The 25265-nt window shown below is 46.7% G+C and overlaps 1 protein-coding gene across 1 annotated transcript in view; it reads left to right on the forward strand.

The window, feature by feature from the left end:
• The window catches only part of ADAM11 (ADAM metallopeptidase domain 11), a 54163-nt gene that overhangs the window by 14473 nt on the left and 14425 nt on the right, over positions 1–25265 (forward strand). The window contains exons 4-15 of the mRNA XM_033171288.1: positions 5422–5488; positions 9128–9213; positions 10120–10186; positions 12081–12147; positions 17387–17454; positions 18266–18340; positions 20187–20258; positions 20618–20784; positions 22162–22246; positions 23184–23274; positions 24701–24752; positions 24875–24974. Coding sequence (XP_033027179.1) covers positions 5422–5488; positions 9128–9213; positions 10120–10186; positions 12081–12147; positions 17387–17454; positions 18266–18340; positions 20187–20258; positions 20618–20784; positions 22162–22246; positions 23184–23274; positions 24701–24752; positions 24875–24974 — 997 coding nt within the window. The remainder of the gene's footprint in view (positions 1–5421; positions 5489–9127; positions 9214–10119; positions 10187–12080; positions 12148–17386; positions 17455–18265; positions 18341–20186; positions 20259–20617; positions 20785–22161; positions 22247–23183; positions 23275–24700; positions 24753–24874; positions 24975–25265) is intronic.

Genomic DNA, 25265 nt, shown 5'->3' on the forward strand with positions numbered 1-25265 from the left:
TTTAAAAGGATAAGACAGATTCACAATGGACAAGTCCATCAATTAGCCACACAGCAAAATTGTACTGTGCTTCTATGTCCACAGATGGTCTAGCAGCAGATGCAAGGGCAGTCTGCAAAAAAATTAGTTCTGTTCACCATGCCCTGCTTGTGCGCTTCCAGAGGTGTCCACCACCATATGTGAAAACAGAATGCTGGATTAAGTTGATTTAGATCTGAACATGCAAAGTAATTCTTGGACTATGGTGGTATCTGAGGCTTTGGACATGTGTCTCTCAGCATGTGTAAAAAGGCTTGCTTCTCCCCACTGTGTAACTACAGCTGAACCCCATGCACCTGAGAGTCACTTTACACCTCTGCTTAGAAATTAATCCTTTTAAATACAAGTCGTACTTAGGGAGTGGAAGCTACAGAAGTGCAGTAGTTGCATCTAAAGTTATCGTGGGAATAGACCTAGGACTTTAATTGGTGCATGTGGATGACATTTCTTTTCTTTCTTTCTTTTACATATAATTTTTATTAAATTTTCTGTTTTACAATTTAAAATACTCATTTTACATCCTTAAGATATCAATGATTTCCCTTCTTCTCTTTCCATGGTTCATTTTACATATCATAAATCCCTGCACATTTTACAAAAACTATACCATTTAGTATTCTTGCATCCATCAAAACTTGTTTACACTGTTGAATTTATCTTAATGCTGCCAGCGTTTTCAGCTGTACACAATTATTTCCCATATATTCAGTAAACGTTTTCCAATCTTCCAGATGACGTTTCTATAGATATGGAATGACTTGGGACAGAGGATGTGATTTCCGTCTATCTGGACATCTCGTTTTGTGGTCCTATGGCCCCTTGAAGACTAACAAATTTATTGTGGCACAAAATTACCTAACCCACTTCATCAGATGTATGAAACAGCTGACATATGGATGGATGGATGGGGACAAGAATAGGGTTTCCCAAACTTGGGTGTCCAGCTGTTTTTGGACTACAACCAGGGGCGTAGGAAGGGGGAGTGTGGGGGTGTGGTCTGCCCCGGGTGTCATCTTTGAGGGGGGTGACAAAATGGCACACCATGGGGGTCGGCACTTACCGCGGGACCTAGCCTGCAGCGCGCACGAGTCACGTGTCTCTCCAAAACGGCAGCATGGGGCTTGTGTCTGCCAGGCAGGCTCCGTGGGCAGCTCACTGCGCCACCCCTGTACACGGATTGCTACACCGCCCCCATGTGGTGCCCCCATGCACGGATCACTGTGGCACCCCTGTGGGCAACTCGCCCCACTCCCATGGGTGGCTCGCCCCGCCCCTGCCGCTCCGGGTGCCGGAGCAGCTAGCTACACCCCTGACTACAACTCCCATCATTCCTAGCTAGCAAGATCAGCAGTCATGGCTAGCTACGCCCAGCAGTCAGGCTAGCTACGCCCCTGACTACGACTCCCATCATTCCTAGCTAGCAAGACCAGTCATGGATGATGGGAATTGTAGTACAAAAACAACAGGAGACCCAAGTTTGGGAAACCCTGGACTAGAGAGAGAAAAGTTAATAGTGGAGTCAAATAGCTATGAAATGCAAGAGGGGCTGTGTGCGACAGTTCAGCAGAAAGCTTCAATGTATATGAGATAAGTGTATACATTGCCTCTTCTCAACAACAGTAATTGGTGATAGCGCAACCATCCAAGCTTTGCTATGTTAATTAACACCTGTAGTGGGACAGAAAACCATTGTCTCAATTCAAGCTCTTGGTTTTGTTGTTGTTGTTTTTTAAAAACTGGGCCTGGGATAAACAATGTACTAGCTCTGATTGTACAGAATGCCAAGCTTGTCTTTGCACTGGAAGTCTCATGAGTGGGGCTGCCACTTGTCGACGTGTGAGGTGGTGTGCAAGGCCGTAAGGGAACGGATGTGCATGCGCTTGTGTTCTTAGCGCATGACTGCCGCTGAGTGTGACAGGATAGGAGCCGCAGTGAACGTGTATCTGTGTGCTGATTGTGTATTCCTCACGACGTGCCAAGGTATGTGTGGCAAGATGTGTGCGTGGGTGCAGTCGTCCTACTGCTTGTGTATGCATGAGGGAGTTTGTAATGGGAGGCTTGCTGCATGAGAGGGAGAGCCACTGCATGTTTACACCAGCACTATCCCATTCTTTTTTATGGGGCTGTTTTGGAGTAAATTGGGTGTGGATTGCATCCCTCGGCTGGTTAAGGCATTGAGAAAATGGAAGCGGAGAGACAGAAACATTCTGTGTAACTCTCTTTCCATGTTGGAGAATCCTGATGTTAGCTGCAGTACAAAGAAGGTATTGTCACAGGCCACCCCAATCTCTGCTGAGTGATAGCAAGAAATCCCTGGGATCTTGGCACGTAACCAGGGTTCGTGTTCCTTTGGAAAGAGATGCAGTGGAGACTAGTATCTTTAAGAAATATGGTTTTTTAAACCCACATTTACACCTGAAGCCTTCCATGGAGTGGGTGCAGAACACTACACTTCAAGAGTGTCCATCATTGCTCCTCTCCCTTTGCCCCTCTGTTTGGCAGAAAAACAAGCTCTGATTAAACCCCAGCACCCAAGAATCTAGAGGGGGAAATCTGGCACCCAGGGATCTGGGGGATCCCTGCTCTCCCACTAACCCATGACACTATGTAAGGGCGGGGGGAACAGTACCTGATTTCTGAAGCAAAATCTAAACTGCCAGGAAGTTGTATCTTCTGGTGTGGCTTGTTCCTGACTGTATTTTTGCAGGTACTCCTGGAAGTTGTGTATGCGATTATGGGTGTAGATATGGTTGGTGAAATATAAACCATGTTTGTGCAAAATGCAAATGTGACTGAGCAAATTAAGGTGAGATTGTGTGCCTGAGAGCTCGCCCATGTATTTTGTGACACTAGACGTGCGTCTGTGTGTGTATTACGAGTTTGTCTTAATTTATAGAGCATAGTTGTGTTTGTTTATTACATTTGTGTGCTGCCCTTCATCCGGAGATCTCAGGCCTAAAAATACAAAATAAGCCTAAAAATACAAAATAAAAGCAAATAATACAGGATAAGAACATGAACAAAACAAATCCCCACTGTGTAACAGTGCTGGGACTGTGTGCACTGCTGTATGATCTGCACAGTGCTGTGAAGAAGTTTAGCTTTTCCCCCACAGTAATCACCACATATGTATGAGTATATATATTTGTGGGAAGTTTCTTTTACCCTCTTCGGTGAGACAGCAGTGTTTGAATGCTGCGATTAGGTGAGTGCCCTTGAATATTTAATAGGGCATCTGGATTTCTGCCTCTCCCTTGCCATCCTGCAAGTAAATTAAGCTCAAGGCACCAGGTTACCCGTAAGACGAGGTGGCCGATGAGTCTTGGGCTGTAACCAGAGATGGTGTGATTAACCGCATGTGTCAGGTAATTGAGTTTCACCCCTTGCCAATGCGTGCTTTCATCCAGGAGTCCAGATGCCCTGAGAATGTCGGAGCCTGGTCCCGGAACCTTTTTCTTAGCGCTGGGATTTGCCGTGACGCTGTAGAACTGGCAGGAAGCATATTCTGGCCTCTGCAATTGGCCAGGACATTAAGGGCTGCTGGGGTTGTGCATGTCAGTGTCTGTTTTGATTTGTATTCTTGCAGTCTGTTGGAAGCAGCCCAGAATATCATTTGAGTGGAAGGTGGGACTAGGTATAAAGATGCACCTCTTTATCACGGCCCAGTCACCTCTGTGATTGATGTACATCCTTTGGCTTGTTTTAAACTGTTTTATTGGGTTTTAATGTTACGTAAATATATGGTTGTAACATGCCCTGGGCCTTTATAGTGATAGGCAGGTAAGAACTCTGTTAAATAAAATAAATAAACTCCTAGAAATAATAATTATTTTGTAATAATAGAAGGATTTTGTTACTGCCCAAACCAGACATGCCATAGAGGAAATCTTAATTACCAGTAGCTGCATTAATTCAAATCCTTTTTCTCCTGAGGAATCTCCTGGCCTAGACCTTCCAGAGAAAGACTGCATATTCAAAGGGCTAGGCTGGCGGAAGCCAAGAGGAGCCAGCTGCTGGTGCATTGGAATGAATGGGGTGTCAGGGCTCTTGACACCCAAGAAAGGGATAATGGAAACTCATTCATGTTGGTCTGGGGAGCAGTGGGGCTCATCCCAGAGACCTGTCCAGGCCATTGACCTTCCTTATGATGGGCATGCACACAGAAAACATGCCAGGTTCCCCTTTATCACATACACAGCCCAGCAAGATAATGACAAAAACCCACCATAGAATCGTAGAATCATAGAGTTGGAAGAGACCACAAGGGCCACCCAGTCCAACCCCCTGCCAAGCAGGAAACACCATCAAAGCATTCCTGACAGATGGCTGTCAAGCCTCTGCTTAAAGACCTCCAAAGAAGGAGACTCCACCACACTCCTTGGTAGCAAATTCCACTGTCGAACAGCTCTCACTGTCAGGAAGTTCTTCCTAATGTTTAGGTGGAATCTTCTTTCTTGTAGTTTGAATCTTGCTCTGTGTCCGCTTCTCTGGAGCAGCAGAAAACAACCTTTCTCCCTCCTCTACATGACATCCTTTTATATATTTGAACATGGCTATCATATCACCCCTTAACCTTCTCTTCTCCAGCATACCAACAGCATACAAATCAATATGGCTAACCTGATCCAAAACACCCACCCACCTGACTCACACATAAAAACAAAGACCACCACAGCCAACCACAAATGAACAACCACACCCTAGGCCAACTCCAACCTCTCTCACCACCAAAGGAACACAAGCAAACAACAGAGAACCTGCACGAGCAACACTGACATCAAACCCCACATATATTAAGCAAAATAGAAACATCGTCACCCAACCCCTCCAACCCCTATCCACCTCTTTCCCCCTTTTCTGCCTAATGCCTCAACAAATGAAACTGATTTGTAAAAATGATACATGAAAAAAATATGAGAGAGAGACATTGCACATACTTTGTAAATCAAGAAATCATTAATAAAAATACATTAAAAAAGAAAGAAAACATGCCAGCTAGGGATGAGATGCTGGCAGCCACCCTGAGCAAAAAAGGTGAATGGCTACAATGGTCACAGTGAGAAACGCCCAAGAAAAATGGCCTAGGATTTGGTGTGCCATCTCTACTAGAAAGTCTGGGTAGGTTTATTCATTCCATGTGATTTGTTATGAAAGGAGTGGGGGCAACAGGAGGGTGGGAGTGTGATCCCATATATCATAGAATTGGAAGGGAATCTGAGGATCATCTAGTCGTCCGTCCAGCTCCCTGCAATGCAGGAATATGCAGCTGTTCCATACGGGAATTGAACCTGCAACCATGGCATTATCAGCACCATGCTCTAACCAACTGAGCTATATCTGTAACGCTCCTCATGCATCTCCCCTTTCCCCTTCTCTCATCAGCCACCTGCTGTCTTCACATTATGTGGAACGCCATTTCAGGGAGGATGGAAACGGCAGCCACACCACGGTAAGGGGACACAAGCTAAAGAGGCTTTGTTGTGTTTATGTAGATACAATTTTTCAATGTAAGTCGCTTGTTTGAGCGACTAATAAGTTTAATAAATGAATGAATATTTGCTCCTCCTTCCCTGAGCGTAAATAAAGTGCTTTTTCATCGTCACTGATCACAAAGCACCCCAAGATCTAAGACTAGGCTGCTGGGCTTCTGCATTAGAGGATGGGGCTTCTGAGAAAGTCTGAGCCCCAGTGTTTTTTTTAAAATTTTAAATTAACCTGGCCAGTCTCTTGCACACGAATCACAACTCTGCACAGTTTGCAGTTGTCCTAGGGTGGATCCCTCTCTGTCTCTTCCGCCACCCGCTTCCTCCCTCAGACATGAAATTGCTGCCAAGAGGGAGATTGTGGAGGGGAGGAAGGCCTCTCGGTGTTTGCAGCTGCTAACGCTGTGAGGTGGATTGCAGACGCTGAGTCTTAAAACGAATGAATGGGAGCTCCAGAAATAGCCCTCCTCGCACAAGCCAGGAATTGGTGCAAACGAGAGCTTCACAAGTGGAGCATCAATAATGCTAAGTGTTTGCTAAGTGGTTGGTCATGCACACTCACAAGCAGTGGGCAGCCAGATTCTTTGAGCCCCCCTCCCACTTTTACTCTCCTTTCCCTCTTTGCATTGAGCTCTGGCTTCCCCCATCCCCTGCTGAGCTAACCTGAACCACACTGCCTTCTATAAATAGACCTGGGTGGGGGAGTGGGAGGGGGCTCTCTCACTTGCCTATCAGACTGCAGCAGCAGCCTTGAGCACCAGCCTGTGCAGGGGCACACGTGAACTGGGGCATGGCAAGACTCAGGGAAGGGAGGAGAGCGAGAGCGAGGCGGCAGGCCTCTTCCCTGACGCAGTCCATGGTGGTATGTCTCTGAGCTGTTCATAACCATGGATCCCCTATTGTGTGTATGCATAACGTGCAAAGGTGCCCATTGTCCGGCAACTGGCAGCAGGGCTAGACCAAGGCATTTTGGCACCTGAGGCGAACCACAAATGGTGCCCTCACTGCCTGCCAGGGAAGAAGGGGTGAGTGAATAGCTACATCAGGAACTGGGGGAGGGGGGGATAAAGATCTGCCTCAGGAATGAGGAGGGAGGGAAGATATACATTGGGAACAAGGTGGGGAATGGTATCAACCTTATCTGTTGGCTGAAGTGGGAATCAAAATCTGTAGCAGTGGGGAAAGGGACCTGCTCTGAATCACACCATTTCCTTCCTAGAGATGGAAGGAGACCAGCAGTGCCCCCTGTTTGGAGAGAGGCCACCAAGAAGGTGGCAGTTCTGGCTACCAAGGAGTGTGCTGCAGCTATTGCTGCCTCTGCTGCAGCAGCAGCAGGCAGCAATGCAGTCCTTGGAGGTTAGCTCTTTTGCCCCTGTGGATCCTGCCCCCGAAGGGGTCACCTCACCTTGTCTCATGGGTGGGCTGGCCGTGACTGGCAGTGTCCCACATTCCATCATTGTTCTTAATTGCTGCCTGTATCTATTTGATAACATTGCTAACTACCTTGCCTTTATTTTTGACTTCTATTTCTCCTTTGAACCTCACGTTCCTTTTATCACCAAGTCACACTGATTCTTCTTGCAGAGCATGGCGTAAACATACCCTTGCCCTCATTCCCATCCATTCTAGCTCTGGTTTGCATGCTCCTCTGGTCACTTCTCACATGGACCTCCGCAACTGTCTCTCTTTGGGCATATCCACATTTAACTTTCCTCCACACTTTCCAGGCACGGTCCATGATTTAAAGCTCAGTGTCCAAGTGCAATTTTGTTTTGGAGCTTTCCCAATGAAAACCTGCTCTTCACTGCTGAATCTTCAACTTGAAAGAGCCGGTTTTTTGTTGGGAAAGCTCCAGGGTGGGGGAAAAGAGCACTCAGACACAGTGCTTAAAGTGCGGACCTGTGCCGCAAAAGGAAAGTGCAAAGGGAAACTGTGGATAAGTATAGAACTTTTTCATTGCCCTCTAGTCTCAACTATCCAGAACTCAGATGCCCAATTCGTTCACTTTCTCCTGTTGTTCAGTCTGCAACACCACCAGCTTCCCATTTCCTTCTGGCTGGGACAATAATATTAATGATGATGATGATGATATTTATACCCTGCCCATCTGGCTGGGGCATAAATATCATCATCATCAATATTATTATTCAACACTAGCTCCTTGCCCTTTAAAGTGCCCTTTGTCCTTCCTGGGTCCTATCTTTTGGCCCAACATGTCCCTGGCTGCTGCATCTGCATCCTCAAGAACATTTGCTCTCTTAAACTTAGGCAGTGTACACACCATCATCTTCAAACACAGCTAGGTGGTTCTTTTTCTCAGTTTGGATGGAAGCTGGTTGTGTGTGTGGGGGAGATGCATCAAAACTCATTATTGTATTTACTAAGACACCACAGGATAGCTCTGGATGTGTGTACATCACTTCCCAAACCAACAGTGGGAGCGCCCTGAGTATAAATGGGATAGTGGACCCAGCCAAGTATTTCTTGCCTCCCTTTATGCCTGGAGCTCTGTTTCCCAGACTACTTATGTGGTACCTCCTGTCTTTCTCTTGCACCCCTTCAAATCCAGCCTCCAAACCTCTGATAACTCCCTTATCTATTAGTCCCCTATCTATGTGCAAACTGCATTTGTACATAGCCACCCCAGTTGCTCTTGCCTCCCCCCATTTGCTGTTTCCTTATCATTTCATGGAATCATAAATTGTAGAGTTTGAAGGGACCACGAGGGTCATCTAGTCCAACCCCCTGCAATGCAGGAATCTTTTTGTCCAGTGGACTCAAACCCATGACCCTGAGGTTAAGAGTCTTGTGCTCTACCAACTGGTAGATCTTGCTGGTCATTTAGGACCAAGCTATATAGGATGGGGTGGCCTCAGCAGTCTCATTACATATGCAAGTCCCCTATTCACATATAAAGTGGCTGTGGGGTGAGTCTTACATAATTAGCTGGTTTTATTGTTATTGTTCCATCTCTTTTCCTGTTTTAAATACTTGCGAAGAGTTTGGTGGAACTTTGTTCCTCTGGGCTCACTGTTTTTAACAATTAGGTTAGTGACAAAACCTCACCGCAGCTCAAAAAGCTCACAGAGCTCAGCCCTGAAACCTGTCTTGGATGCCACAGATAAGCCCTGGAATGTGTGAATAAAAAACTGCAATGCTTCTGAGTGTGTGCAGAGTGTCTTTTACACACCACCAAGTTACTGCAAGGCACACCTGTGCATTTTGGGTCAGGGAACAAGAATGCATCTTCTAAGCAGGTTTGAGCCACACCACCTGCCCTTTTGGAAACTAGAATTGTTGTCTATATTCTCTATTGCTAAGGGAGGGCCTCTTTGAAAGGGGGTATGGGGTATGGTAGACTTCATCTATGTGTACAAGAGGAGCTGCCAAGCCAAACCATTCTGCTGCTGCAGCAAATACCAGTATATTCCTCTTGCCTCTGGATTGACAAGCATGGGCCATATGGTACTCCTTGAGGACTGGGTTTGACCCAGAAGCACCCAGTTACTGATTCTGGTGCTTAAGGGGCTCTATGTTAAGAGGCAAATTAATCTGATTTATATAAGCTTGAGAAAGAGGTCCTTTCCTTTTATGGTCTGTTTCAGGGAGCCGGAGAGCACTGTTACTATCAAGGCGGTCTCCGTGGGGAAGCAAACTCTTTTGCGGCTCTGTCCACCTGCCATGGCCTCCAGTAAGTAGCAAGCACTGAAAGTGGGAAGTGAACCAGTGAAGGGGAAATCCATTTCTGTCAAGCACAGCCAGTCCTGTCATTGGGTAGAATGGAGCAGCCTCCTCCGGGAGCTGTGTTCGGATGCCACGAAGGGAAAGGGACACAAAATGTTCATATAAGATTGTAATTTTTATTCTTGGAGAGTGATGCTAGTGGGATTCTCTGCTACATGTGCCAAAATAACTTGGCCAGCTTCGATCTGAAAGAGGGCAACGTTTGCTGTTCCACCTCACACAGCTACATGTCTTGAATTGGCCCTGCCAATAAGCCAAAGCACCCCTGGAGCTGTGGTCTAAACCACTGAGCCTCTTGGGCTTGTCGATCAGAAGGTCGGCGGTTTGAATCCCCGCGACGGAGTGAGCTCCCTTTGCTCGGTCCCTGCTCCTGCCAACCTAGCATTTCGAAAGCACGTCAAAGTGCAAGTAGATAAAGAGGTACCGCTGTGGCAGGAAGGTAAATGGCATTTCTGTGCACTCTGGTTTCCGTCACGGTGTTCCGTTGCGCCAGAAGTGGTTTAGTCATGCTGGCCACATGTCCCAGAAAACTGTCTGTGGGCAAATGCTGGCTCCCTCAGCCTGAAAGCAAGATGAGCGCTGCAACCCCATAGTCGCCTTTGACTGGACTTAACCATCTAGGGGTCCTTTACCTTTTACCTTTTTACTGTCAAGTTAGAGCTTGGCTTAGGACCTGAGAATATTATTTCCCCAGCAATCCCCAAGGGTGTGTAATATATGTGCCTCCGGACACAAAATCCGCCTTCCTCCAAACTGGTGTGACGGGCTTCACTAGGTACAGTGAGTACTCTTCTGTGTAATGGCCACGACTGACTGATTAACCTCTCTGTGTTTCTTTGCGCCCCTCCTTCAGCGGCGTTTTCTCTGATGGAAAGGCCACGTACCTTCTGGAGCCTCACAATTCACCTGAGCACCAAGAGGTAAGTCTTGGACCAGGCTGTAATTCCATCACTGCCACAGAGATGCCTCACTTGGGTTTCATGCCCAGAGGTGAGAGGAAGGCCGAGTGAAACAGTGCATGGATTAGCTTGCATTTTATTTATCCTGACTGGCCCCCCCACCAACAACAACCTCAACAAAAAAACCCTCTTTAGGTTCTAGGAACCTGTTCTAGGAAGAAGCTCGTAATAACAGAGTAAGACTCAGTGTGAGGTATATGGAACAGAATGTTAGCTTTTTACAGCGCTAAGATCTGGATTCCAATTTCCAATCATCTGTTAATCTCTCCGGCTGAACTTTGGTCAGTCATTTTCTTTCAACTTAGCCTACCTCTTGGGGTTGTTGTGAGGCTACAGTGTGACAACCCTATGTATGCTTCCTCCTCAAGCAGCATTGAAGGACGGGTGAAATACAAACATAATAGATGTGTTTTATTTTTTGCTTGGTTGGCATGGCAAAGCAGACAGAAGGATGCCAGTTTAAAAACCATGAGGGGTAGATTCTTCCTATGGCCAGTGTTTCAAAGCAATTGTTTCGATTCCTCTGTTTTTCTTCATGTGCATGTATATTGTTCAGTTTATCATTGACATGTATGTGAATTAGGCTGTATTTTTCAAAGCATTCATTTCTCTCTCCCTCCGAGGCAAATTCATATGGTAGGTTTCTTTGCTGAACAGATAATTGAAAAGCCCCCAGCATTTGGCAGAGGCATGCATGATAAAAAAACAATTCACTGCAAGCTTAAAAAATTCTGTACCCACCTGAAACCTGTCCCCAAAGAAATTAAGCACTTCTATAGCGTTACATCTTGATGGTATATCTTTAGGGGTGGGTGCCCAGGCATCTTCTAAACATGATTTTTTTTCTGCATTGGGTCTAGTCCCAAACATTTCTTTGCACAAGGAATCTTAAGGAGTTTCCCAGGGTGCCTCCTTTCACTCTTGTTGCCATGGCAGCAAATGGATGGAGATTCCAATTGCGTCTTTTCATCCCCTCCTTGGAGAGTCCTCAGCCTCCACACTCTCACCCTTCAGCCACTACAGCATGTGGTACATCAATGGCACAATATGCCCTTCTACCTCAGTGTGCCCTTTTTGAGGGATGGTTTGGGTGGGCAGAGAAGTTGGGTGGAGCAGAGGTAGGGGCAGAGAAGCCGATAGAATACAGGTGGTTTGTTAGCAAAATCTTGGAATAAAAAGCACAGTAATGGTAATATAATACAAACTTGAACTAGGACTCTCTGCCAGGGTCTGGAAATCGATTTTCAGCCCCAGGGCATTTAGGAGTGTGAATCAATAATAAAGGAGAGAGAGCACCTGAGCATAAAGAGGTTCTTCACTACTGAATAACTACAAAATCCCTGTGAAGATTGACTCAGCATGATTTGGGTCATCTGCACTGGGCGTCTGTAGTTATTCGGTCAGGAGGAACAGCTCAGGCTCAGAAGCCCTTTCTCCTTCTCACCGATTCTCAAACTACAAAGCTGTAACACCCTGGTAAAATCAGTTCCAGACCCTGGCAATGAGCCCAGCTCAAAGAAATAAGGAAACAAAACATTAACTAAAGGGTTCAAATCTTCACCACTGTAAGATTTTGGGTGGGTCCATGGAAACGGCCTTTCTAGACAGAAGGTGCAACCTAAGGAAAACTTCAGCCCAGAAATACCTCATACAGTTTTCATGCAGAAGTATGTTGGTCCAACAATATTCATGTATACAATCAGTCCAGGAATTGGGGTATTGCTGTACAACTTGAGGCCAGCTCTCTTGGCTGGTCAAAGAGTGAGAATTCTTGACACCATTTCTGTAACCCCCTGTTAAAAGGATAGATGCCTGGGTATTAGCAAATGTTATCTTTTGTTGTTGCCTACTGCAGGGTCCACTCCAGCATCTGATCTACAAGACACCTGTACCTCGCACTGCTCAGGGTTGCACGGAACCAGGTAAACTTGACTGTCCTCCAAAAGGACTTTGTGTACTTTTGTTCTTTAGGAGTTGGAGCAAATTTCCAAGCTTAGCATGTGAATAATCTTCTAGTCTCCCACGTATTCCCAAGAGGAAGTACATTAACATTACATTGTACCTTGGCTACCAAACAAATTGGCTCCCAAACGATTGAAACCCAGAAGTGAGTGTTCCGGTTTTTGAACGATTTTCGGAAGCTGAACGTCCAGTGCGGCTTCCAATTGGCTGCAGGATGCTCTTGCAGCCAACTGGAAGCTGCGCCTTGGTTTTCAAATGGTTCTGGGAGTCGAACAGACTCCCAGAACACATTCCGTTCGAGAACCCAAGGTATGACTGTATAAAATATTTACAATATGGGACATGCACTCAGTGTTTCATATCTTGAAATTTGGCATGCTTTTTCTTTTAGGTATTCCTATGTTTAGATTAGAAAACTTTAAAAGAAGAAAACATTTCTCAGATTTCAAATCTGAATGTGGAAATCCTAATTTCTGAATGTTTCAATGCACATCTATTTCTTTGATTCCATTGTTCCCAGTGCTTATTTTAGGTTGGGGTCCTACTTCGTTCATTTCCAAAATATTTTTATTTAGGTAGTTATAATGGTCTTAATGAATTATAAAACTGATGTTGCTAATTGGCTGGATCTGTTTTCTATTGCTGCAAGAAGAAAGGCACCTCTGAGCATGTACAGAGTACCCTCTTACTTCTGAGCAGAGATGCTATTTCAGACTCTAACCATGTGCGGGGTGGAGGGAGGAGAAATTTGTCACTGTCCATTTTAAGAACATCCATGATTATTATTTCCCATTAATAAGTAAAGCTGTGTAGTAGCAGCAGCACATGTAGAAATATTGGTTTCAATTGTAATATATTCTTGACATACAAGCCTCCTGATTTTGTAACTGGACCGGGTATGTGTGATTTTAACAGACTGGTACAATAGTTTCCTTGCTTTTAAGCCACATTTTGGATGGACATTTTGCACCTATTCCCTAACAAGCAGGAATTCGCTCCCGCAGTCTCTTCAGCCGTAAAGTACTTCATCTTAATAAGTGCAGACAAAAACGGTGAACAGGAGTCATTTGCCCCACAATGAGTAAGCAGTGCAGATAGTACAGAAGAGAAGTACTTTTACTGCTGGAATAAACAATGGTCCTTTCTATTACTATCCTTTTTCCTGGTTTGGAATGTACTTCCAGTAATTCTTAAGATATAATTGCAGGATCTATAACACACCCTGTAATGATTTTGGGGCATGTCTAGACTACAGATTTAAAACTACTATTGCCTTTGGGAACTATAGTTCTGTGCAGGGGGCTGGGGAGTATATGAATTACAAGCAAATACTTATCAACACCTCACCATACTCTGTAACTGCTGGGCCTGAGAGGTTGAAGATACATATGCCCCCACTGGTACTCTGGTATCATAGACACCTGCCAAATCCATCAGGCCTCCACGTGCCAGACTGCAAACGATGCTGCAGGAGATGTCCAGCACCATCAAAGACACTGGCCTTGGCACCCACCCCCAACCACCTGGGCGTTGCAGCCTTGCATGGTAGCCCAGTCATGCTGTGCTGGAGGAGTCCAAGCCGTATGATGGGATCATCTCTGCTTAATGGAAAATGGGGAGTCATATCACTCTGTGCCGATTATCAGCCGCAGTCAGGCTTTGTGGCCTCCAGCCACCACTTGCGTCCTGGGATCTGCAGATTGAAGGCAATGGACTAGGCATTGCCCTGTGTGTATGCATCACTGGGGTTCGTTGGCATGGCTGTGGTGTGTGTACAGGATTGTGTGGGCGGCAATTGCAGTTTCCATGTGCTTGGGATGCTGGTGTGAGACATGCTTTTGTTTACAGAGTCATGCTTGGCTGCGCTTGTTGTGCACATACTGTATGTCGGCGGATTGGCCAGGCATGTGGGGGGACGGGGCATGCATGCCTGGTGGGCAGAGTGTTAGGAGTGGTTGTTGGCAGCAACGCTATGGGCACCATGGGCTTGTGTTGTAGCCTCCACTGGGCTCAGGTGCTGGCAGTTTGGATGCAGCTGGTTTTGCACCATCAGATTTTGCCCACAAAAAGGCAGAATTCCCATCAATTGGATGGCTCTGTAAGGGTAAAGGACCCCTGACAGCCAGGTCTAGTCGCAGACGACTCTGGGTTTGTGGCGCTCATCTCGCTTTACAGGCCGAGGGAGCCGGCATTTGTCGGCAGACAGTTTTTCCGGGTCATGTGGCCAGCATGACAAAGGCACTTCTGGCAAACCAGAGCAGCACATGGAAACACCGTTTTTCTTCCCACTGGAGCGGTACCTATTTATCTACTTGCATTTTTTGGCATGCTTTCGAACTGCTAGGTTGGCAGGAGCTGGGACTGAGCAATGGGCGCTCACCCCGTCGCGGGGATTCAAACCGCCGACCTTCTGGTCGGCAAGCCCAAGAGACTCAGTGGTTTAGACCATAGCGCCACCCGCGTCCCTTCTGCAAGGGTATTCCAGGGAATCCCCTATCCCCTCCAGAGATCATCAGGATGCAGTGTTGTCATTTTCTAGGTGAAAAGCCAAAAGCAGAGTCTTGGTGCCATCTCTGGCATCTTCCAAGTGCAACAAGTTCAGTTCTCTTTTTTGTCACTGAACAGAATGCAGTGTTCTGAAATAGGCCTGATCCTGTGTGTTAATTTATAAGTCCATCAGTTGAAGGATTGGATGTACCGGATGCCCCCAAAAGCTACTGAAACTTAATGCACTGCAAGTGAAAAGTTCATTGATGGAGCTGTGCAAAATTAGAATAAAAAATGAAGCTAAGTTTATTGGAAGCTTAAGTTACATGAAATGAAATCTCCTCCCACCCCTACTACAGTGCCAGTCAGTCTGCCAAGGGCAGAAGGTCTGTCTCGCCAGCCCTCACTTCCCATAATTTCAATTCTTGGGGGAAAACATGGCCTGGCAGTGAGCAGCTGCAGCAATCCAGATGGTGGTTCAATAGCCTATAGATGCTCTTATCCTCCGAGTTGTAGGTCAGCCAATCTGGAGCGTGCTTGAGAGCGCAATCTGGAGCCTAAAAACTGCTTCAGGCTCCGAACTTGCAGCGTGCTCTTGAACAGTTGGTAAAGAGACAGCTCCACTTAAAACAATTTCCAGAGGGAAAGCTATCTTTAGTCGCTTGCAACCGAAACACCAGGGAGTCTTCTTGCACCTTAAAAACCAACCAATTCATTATGGCATAAGCTTGGGGAGGCAAGAGTCCACTTCAATAGATGCCTGAGGTGTCCGCTTCCAGAGGCTTCTTCCTTGAAGGGCTTCTTCCTCAGACTGCTCTTTCCTTGAGCAGCTTATGCCAGGATTCTTTAAAGGCAGGTATCAGAAGAATGGTTCTGTACTTGTAATAATCCCATACTGTGTGTCCAACAGTATTTGTACTCTTAGGATGCCCTGTCTATATTATTTTGCCTTCCCATCTGCCACTCCTTGTTCTTGCAAATCTAACGGTCAGTTCACTGAGTTGTCAATAAAGAGTGATTTAAGCTTAGGCCCTCCTGGCAGACCCCTCTCTGGAAAACTCAGCCACATTGCAAATATTCCAAAATCAGATTTCTAAAACAAAGGTTTTTGCTGACTGTTAACCAGTCGCCTTTCCTTCTTCTTAGCTCAACTACAATGCTTCTTTTGTACTTACTCCCAGTATGCCACGGGGGCCCTTGTAAGGCTGGATTGCATGATAGCATGGCTTCTGGGTGGCAACTGATCAGATGGTTTCTTCCTCCAAAGGCATGCCCCAGAATTCTTCCGGGGAAGCCATGCCAGTTAAAGTGGTGTCAAAGGGTTGATTCACTTGCTACTTGTGTTTAAGGTGTGTGAAAAGTATGGAGTGGGGTCATAGGTTTAGCCTAACCCCTGACACTGTGTTGTCACCTTTCAAGAACCACCTGTTGCATGGAGTCATCTGTAAACAGAGCCCAACATGTGCACTCCTGCCTGTGTTGTATTTGCTCTGCACTGTTGGGACTGCTGCACATCTGACAATCTTCACTGCATGGAAGCACAACCATTGAGCACTTTGGGCTTTCTTTATAAATAGCAGCATGGAGCACATGGTGGTTGAAAGAAGATGTAATTTTGAAGATTGGGTTAAAAGCACAGCCCCAGTCCATAGTCCACACAGTTATGTCTGACACTAGGAGTGGAGAACCTCCAAGGCTTTGCATTTCGCCTTTGACAGAGCTGTAGCTACGGGCAGTGGTGTGGGGGGCTAGCCAGGATTTTTGCCCCGGGTGAAGCCTCCAGAGGGGCACCATTGAGGCTCCCAGTCTCTCTCTCTCTCTCTCTCTCTCGCTCTCTCTCTCTCTCTGTGTGTGTGTGTATGCAAATGTGTGGGAGGGGGGTACCAAACTGGGTCTTTGACCTGGGTGAAATACAGTGGTACCTCGGTTTACGAACTTTATCCGTTCCGGAAGTCCATTCTTAAACCAAAGCCATTCTTAAACCGAGACGCGCTTTCCCTAATGAGGCCTCCCGCTGCCGGTGCCCTTCCACCGTTTGGCTTCCTTTCATAGACCAAGGTAAAGTTCACTAACCGGAACACTACTTCCGGTTCTGCGGAGTTCGTATACAGAATAGTTTGTGAACAGGGCTGTTCTTAAACTGAGGTACCACTGTAAAGCCTAGTTGCACCCCTGCCTTTGAGATACCCCCACAGGCCACAAACTCATTGCGCTTTTGCCTAGCTGGAATGTATCATTGAACTGTGATAATGCCACTTGCTTGCTCAGGAGGAGGGTGGAGGGCTGTGTGTGTGGATACCATTGACTCTTGGCTCTTGGAAGATTACCCAGGGGCAACACTAGGGTCATTTCACCCGGGTCAAAGACCCAGTTTGGGACCTTCACCATGTGCATTTGGTTACACACACACACACACACACACACACACACACACACAGGCTGGGAGCCTCAATGGCACCCCACAAGGTAATGTGATCTTTGGGCTGGAAAAGTTTCCTCACTCCTTCCCTGCACACAAATAACTCATGAATGAGTCCTCAAGTCCTGGGTCTAATATTATGCTTTTGATTCAGGAGGGGGGACTTCCAGGCAGGCTTGAGGCCTAGCAGCCTGCTTCTTAGGAATTAAGCAGCTGTTTCCTTTCTCTCTCCAGTCATGCCCCTTTCCTCCCCCTCAAAATCTGATGTGTACCCGCTCTTGCCCCCTACCCAGGGTGTTTATTTGCTGAACTGAACTACTACATTCCATCTGGGCTCCCTAAATTACGACGCCGGCGGCAGGTAGGTTTACTTCTCAACCAGCTGACTCCGCGGAAGCGCAGGAGGTTCAGGATCAAGGGAATCCATGCGCCTTAGAGCTGTGGGCCAATGGGAGGTCTCATGCTTTGCACGCAGAAGTTCCTGGCATTTCCAAGGAGGGCTGGGGAAAAGCCCTGTCTGAAATTCTGGAAATCTGCTGCCACTCAGCGTAGGCAGTGTCAGATTAGACCAACCAGTAATGTGGCTCAGGGAGACAGCTTCCTGTGTTCTTTCCACACAATTTATGGAAAAAATGGAATCTCTGTGCTGGTTTGTCCTCAGTGGCACACAGTCCTCTCTACCGTCACCACTACCAAGGATAGCCTTGTGTTGCAACACTATCATACTTTCCCCAGTGTTATTATGGATCTGGGGAAATGCAGTTCCTCCTACCTTGGAAACTGTGTTCCTTTATGGTGGCCATTAACCACTGTCAAAAAAGAGTGAGTGTCACTTTGGCATAGCTGCCATTGAAAAGGGAGCTGTGGAAAGTATTGTACAAAAGCTAAGATGCAGTTGGGGCCTACTTTGACTGATCCAGCAAAATATTATGATGGCATTCCAAAATATACTCTGGAGAGTGTTTCATTTGCACAATGCATTCAGATCTCCTATTACGAGTGTCCTCAGTACATAATTTTTGAGAGAAGAGGTGAGTGGGCATGGGAGGAGGGGTTGGGTATACTCAAGGCTGCATATAAAATTTATGCCTGTTGGGTGGGAAAGCAAGGCAGTTCTAAGAGGCCTAAGTAGTACCTATTTGACCCTGCATTCTTCTCTCCACCCTACCCAGGTTCACCGAAGTCACCGAACTGTCCACAGCGAGACCAAATTCATTGAACTCATTGTAGTTAATGACCACCAGCTGGTGAGTGCTACCAAGAGGTGGGTCCAGGCCTGGGAAAAGAAGTTGAGATGGGTGTACTGTGTTGTGGTTGCAGACCTCTTAGAATGGGTCATAGGGAAGGCAGCCCAAGAGGACAGAAAGAAAAATAAGCCATCTCACCATAGGTACACCTGCCAACTCTGTTTCTTTGAGCAAGTGGACAAAGTGCTTAAGCAGATCTCCTTTCCAGTCCCACTCTGTAACCTGATTACCCATCTCTTTTTTAAAAGGCATGGTCAGTTTGTCCTTTGTTGAGGTCTTTCTCCTGTACAAAGGCACTGACAATTCATTCTTGCAGGATCAGTGTTGAGCACCATATAACTCATGTGACTTTGCACTCCACTGCCAGACAGTCTGGGTGGGTACAGGCAGCCCCAGCCACTCCTAGCCAGTGATACGTCTCCCAGCAAGTCTTCCAGCGCCTCCCCTGGGGAGGAGGAGTTATCCTCAGGCAGCCAGGTGGAGCGTGGGCTCCAGGATGTTGCCCAGAGACCCAGCACCATCCGGCAAACCTGTTCTGAGGGGGAGATCCCACTTCCGTTGCCTGAACTGTGCAGAGGGGTCAAAAGACCGGGAAGGTGGCCTTTTAGGATGCTGAAATTCCTGTGCTGGGATCACAGCCAGAAACAGGCACTTCCGGATTCTTCTAGCGACTAGGCAGTCATGTTTTTCAGTAGCTCCACACTGTAAATAGCTTTCACAATAAAAAACCAGTTAAAGACAAGACGGACTTTGTCTTTACTCGTGAGCAACTGCTTCGCGGACCTGACAACAGCAGCCATCACTGTCAGGAGGGCACCACCCCTCTGCACCAGCCATTTCTGCTTTTTTTTCACTCTCTTTTTCCAGGGAATCCAGATTACATCATTGCCAGTCCATTGCATTCCAGTATTTTCAATATTGTCCTCCGACCTTTTTCAGGCCTGGTTTGTATATTAAATGCAATTACACTGCCAACCTGTCTAGTATGAATTGACAAATTTTCCAGTGCTATTGTGCCTTTAATTAGCAGCTTCCTTGGGACAGTTTCTGTGCCTGCTACTGCATCCAGTTCAGTGCAGCAGTAACATCACAGAGAATAGCCTCTTGATTAGTCATTTCCTGTTCTTTCTTGGGGAGTGGTAAACTACTGATTGCCTCTCATCTAAATGAAGCGTTAGTGGTGGAGGAGGAAAACAGTTACCATACTTAAAGCATCCTACCCCACTCAGATCAGGAACTGACTGATTAAGGCCATTAATATTAAAGGAATCAGTAACACTGTGACTGTGCTGAACAGGAAGTGCAGAGACTGCAATGTATTGGCTAAAGTATTGGAACTGGGATCTGCTCAGCTATAAATATTTGCATGAAAATGGTCAGGTTCAATCGCTGGTATCTCTAGATGGATCTAGGGGAGACTCCTGTCTGAAACCCTAAATAGCCACTGCAATTCAGTGAACTGAACTAGAAGATCCAAAAGTCTGTGTTGCGATAAGGTGCCCCCTTGTGCTTCAGAGCACTTCTGGTGATCAGGACTCATTTCTGATTAAACACCAGGATTTGCCCACTAGGGCAATCATTGCCAAATAATGCAGTGGTTGATTGCAGAAGAGCAATGATTCAGACACACTCAAAGGCCTTAGTGTGGAAGTAATCTAGGCCATTGCTTGTGGCTTCTTTTATGCATTGAAGGAAACTGATATCCCCACCCCCACCCCCACCCCCAGAAAGCAAGGGTTGAGTAGAAGGAGAAGCCACACATCCACACCCATGGCTGCTCCAGGTTCAGGGTCTTCTAGCATGGGGTGATGTCCCTTCAAACCCTTTTTCTTATGTTCTATTTCAGTTTGAGCAGCTGCGTCGCTCTGTACTCCTTACCAGCAATTTTGCGAAGTCTGTGGTGAACCTTGCTGATGTGGTGAGTACAAGGATACATTGCAGCTCTGTCCAAAAAGGACGCATAATGGTCACTTCCCACTCCCCAAAAGGTGAGAATTATTCAAGGCAGGAGATGCTCTGCCCCATGGGAAAGGATTATATAGGGTCCTGCCAAGCACTGGAGCTACTCCCCATGCCATGATGACCCAAAAGAAAATGAGGATACGAAGTATCAAGGAGGGAATGTGTTTTCCTTTAGCTTTGATTTGGCATTGGGGTTGTTTGTTTGTATAGTCCACAAGGGCTTTTTTATGCCTGGGGAGGATGCCACAGGTATATGATGGCTGAGTCCCTCTTCCCTTGAAGCAGGACCTCTGATTTGCTATTTCTGGTGCCCAGATCTATAAGGAGCAGTTGAACACAAGAATTGTGTTGGTTGCCATGGAGACATGGGCATCAGGGGACAAGATCCAGGTAGACGAAGATTCCCTGGAGACACTGAGTGAATTCATGAAGTACCGCCAGGATGCTCTTCCTGAGAACAGTGATGCTGTACATCTCTTCTCGTGAGTTTTGAATGGGAACCCTGAGTACCTTGAAAGAGGGTTGCCAGCTTTTCACTTGTCGTAGCCACTGTAGCTCTGCCTTTGATGCTAGGCTGATGGTAGGCTGAACGTTATTCATGTGTTCAAAGAACCCACGTGGGCACAAAACCTCCAACATCCCTATCCCATCCTCCCCTAACAGAAAAGTCCAAAGGGGGAATCTTTGGGTATTAGGATGAATGTGCTTAGAATTCTCTCCAACTCCGATATTCATCCAAATGCACTCATCAAAGAAGGTTGGGGTGGAATTGTTGTGGATGGTACTGCTTTGCATGTCTCCTCCATGATTTATACAGATGTGTTCTTTCAATACATGAATAAGGCTATTCACAAGTAACGATGCTGATCTTCATGTAATGAAAAAGTTCACTTGCTGATTTCTGATCATTACGTTTTTATACAGGCACAAATTCAGGTCAGACTGGTCTGTGGCAGATTTAAGTGGCAAACCTTCTGGTAGCCTGGCAAATGGACTGGTACTCTCCAGTGTTGTAGCCACTTCCACCTGCAAGTCACACTGCAAATTATATTTCTTTCTAGAGATTTTCCAGAAATCATTATTTGAGCTTTCTTGGCAGGTGAAGCAAAATGATACCTAGCAAGAACTGAGATTCTAGAGCTCATAAGCTCTGTAATTTAATTAGGATTCATTTTGCAAGAGGTTGCCTGTGAAATCAAACTACAGAGGAGCTTTTTTCTTAGCATCATAGGCAAAAGAGGGCAGCTCTTAAATCAGTTAAAATTAGAATATATTGACAGACTATAACAAAACAAAACAGGGACAAACCTTCATTTCAGTCTTTGCAATCTAAAGTATGCCAGTGCAAATGGTATCTCCTTTTTAGCGTGCATCTTGATAAAAAGCATGGGCTTATGGGTGCAGACTTTGGATTCTGGGTGCTAAATGTGTTCTGGGGTGGGAACTTTTGATTCAAGGGGAAGAGCAAGGGTGATGGTGTAGACTGTTCATACCTTGAGCAGTATGGCTCTCCCCAGCTCTTCCTTTATCCAGAGACCATGAGCCAACATATGTGATTGCCTCTTTTCCACTGCAGCCCTGAATCCATACTCTTCTCCAGGCAACTGTTCTAGCTTGTAGTATGGGGATGAGGAATCTGTGGCCCCTCCAGATCTCCTTGGATTCCAGCTCCCCCCAGCCTCTGCTAGCATGGCCAATGGTCAGAGATTATGGGAGCTGTAGTCCAACAAGATATGGAGTGCCACAGGGCAGCCAGCCTTGCTGGAGTAAGTGAATAAGAGGGAAGCACAGAAGTACTGGTCAAGGCTACCCTTTCCCTCTCCTGTACAGTGAACCCTCCTCCTCTCTTCTTCCTCCAGCGGACACACTTTCAGAAGCAGCCGCAGTGGTACAGCATACGTTGGAGGGATTTGCTCAGTCACCCGAGGTGGAGGTGTCAACGAGGTGAGCGGGGCAGATACTGGAACTGGAATTAATGGGATATTGAAAGTGGGGAACTAAAGCGGCATGCTCCTCCAACTCTGCCACTCTCAGCTGCCCAAGAGATCTCCTAAAACTCCCCTCCAATTCTCTCCTGCTACCTCTGGAACTCATTGAGCACCTCTATGATGCTACATCTCTCTTGCTTTCAAAGCTTCTGTTTCTGTAAAATCTTAGCCACAGAGATGAGGAACCCAGGGCTCTCTAGATGCTGTTGGGGCACCCAGTCCCAGTCAGCATGGCCCGTGGTCAGGGCTGATGGGAGTTAGGAGTTCAGCAGCACCCTGAGGATCACAGGTTCCCCATGCTCATTCCCCCACTCAAATAAAGACTAGATTTTTGTGCTTGCACTTCTTCACATTTATCTCTTATTTCTTTTTTTTGCCCTCTCATCTACATTTAGATTGGGGGATCCTTGAGAAAGGGGTGTGCCTTGTTTGCTTACATTAGTCTGTAAAGCACCATAGACTGTTATGAGACTACATAAATAATTAGCATAGAAAAGATCACAAGCAGGTGCTGATTATGCCCTGTCCTACCATTGGGTAGAGTGAGACAGCCAATTCTGGGTGTAATGAAATGTCAGGAAATTGCTAACTTATTTAATTTGTTTTATTTTTGCTGCCATGGAAGGAGGAGAGGTGTTTGTGGGGTTATCTGCCTTGAGTACCAGAATAAGCACCTTGGCTGGCACCTTGGCTTGGTGGAAGTGGGCTGCTCAAACTGCAGCTGTAAATGTATTGGGCTGGCTCTGGTGCTGATCTTCCCAGAGTTGAATGCCCAAGGGCCACTTGAGCTTGAAACTGGCCACAATAGGGGCAGAGATAAACCTACTCAAAGCAGCACTCCACAAGATGAGCCTTGGCTTCCTAACATGATGTCATCTTCTTCCTTCCCAAAGTATGGCAACGTGGGAGCAATGGCTGTAACATTAGCTCAGACCCTGGGGCAAAACATTGGAATGATGTGGAACAAGCACCGTACCTCTGCAGGTAAGTAGCTGGGTGTCAGACTGAATGGAGAGATATCCTGACCTGACCGTAAGCAGGAGTCCACAGGGCACAGTAGACCTCTAAGCATATTTAGACAGAAGATACATGACTTCGGACAGCCTTGAGCAGACAGCTTACGCTAACCGGGTCTGGAGCTCCACAGGTTTTTTATTCCAACTGACCATCTAATGCCCCATCCCCTTCTTGAAGAGTGGAGAGCTTCAAGGGGTAGCCCGCTGGTCTGAAGCATAGCACTCAATGGAATCTGAGTCTGTTCTCCCCTGGTGCTTAAAGCACCCTGTGCTGCTGGGCAGGTAGTGTACCAAGGAGTTCAAGGCCCCAAGGAATCTGACTCGGGGATTGCTGTTTCTGGGGGTCGCAGTTTTGAAGGCTGTGACTCATGGGCCTCATGACGGACAGGCTTCAGCTTAGTATCGGGGTCCAGGTGTGGGTTCAGCACCTCAACAGCTTGCATCACTGGTCGTCCTGATGCAGCTGGTTCATCTTGCTCTTCTGCGTCAGAGTCTGACTGCTGATCAGGGTTCAGATCATAACAGTAGGGAGCGATGACAGACTCTGATGCATCTCTGAGAAGAGTGAGGTTGCAAATATGTACACACTCTGCTTTCTGAACTGGAGACATACTTTTAAGGCAAGTCTGATCTCCTGATTTTGCCTTAGCCACTCTGGTGAGCTGCTCAAGAGTTGAACTTGCCAGATCAAATGAAACTGCACCATTCTGCCATTTGTCTGAGGTGTTACGCAAACAAATCAGTTTGCACTGTGTGAAATAGCTCCGCTAAATATAAATTTGGCCAATGGTTAGCTACTGGAGCAAAGGATCGGTCATCGAGCCTTGTTAGAGATTCTTAGTGCAGGTTATACAGACAGAATTGCTGTTGATGGGATGTATTGTCCTAAGACAGAGGATGGGATAAGTGACACCTGGGGATAACAGTCCTAGGATTCTTTGATTAGAACAGGGGTCACCAATCTAAGGCCTATGGGCCGGAAGCGGCCTGTGGAGGTCGTTTTACTGGCCCACGAGCTGCCCCCGAACCAGGCTGCCCGCTTGTGCGCTGCGCTAAACCAGCACGGTGCAGGGACTCACTTCTGCAGTGCCGGGAATCGCATCTGTGCACACGCAGAAGCTGACGCTGAAAATTGCATCTGTGCAGACACAGACGCTGAAAATCGCAGGCATGCTTGCTTGGGTGCGCGATCTGGCCCACGGAGGGATCTTGGCAGGACCAATCCGGCCTAGGCAAGATAAACCTTGCTGACCCCTGGATTAGAAGGTTCCATTTGAACGAATAGCTAAGGACACAAAGTGTAGGCAGAGAAAAGAGGGGGGTCACAGGATATACCCCTCCCAGTTCCTTAACAAGGCATCTCCTTCTTTTCTTATCACCCCATTTCTCTGCAGGCGACTGTCGCTGTCCCGACTCATGGCTGGGCTGTATTATGGAGGACACTGGGTGAGTGTGGGGAAGAGATGAGGCTCACCAAAGGGCAAAACAGTTGGAGCAGTGCTTCACTTTGCAGTCAGGAACAGCATCCTCATTAATGTATGCCCATGGCTCTCTTCTCTAACCCACAGATTCTACCTGCCACGGAAGTTCTCACGCTGCAGCATTGATGAGTACAATAAATTCTTGGCTGATGGTGGGGGAAGCTGTCTCTTTAACAAGCCACTGAAGGTAAACCCAAAGCACTCATCTGCTCACCTATAGCCTACAGCCAAAGAATCTTCCAAGAAAGTGCAACTCCATTCAGAACCGGCTACCTTGCCACTTCCCGGACTCAATAACTTGGAACACATAAAACCTCCCATCTTGTCTGGATTCAGCTTCATTTTCTTTGGCCTCAATGCAGCCCATTAATGCCTCCAGGCACTGGTCCAACACCTGAACGGCCTCTTCCGATTCAGATGGCATGGAAAGATAGAGCTGAGTGTCTTTCGCATATTGATGACACCTCGTTCCAAAACT

This window comes from Lacerta agilis, chromosome 14 (assembly GCF_009819535.1).
Source record: "Lacerta agilis isolate rLacAgi1 chromosome 14, rLacAgi1.pri, whole genome shotgun sequence".
NCBI classification, from domain to species: domain Eukaryota; kingdom Metazoa; phylum Chordata; class Lepidosauria; order Squamata; family Lacertidae; genus Lacerta; species Lacerta agilis.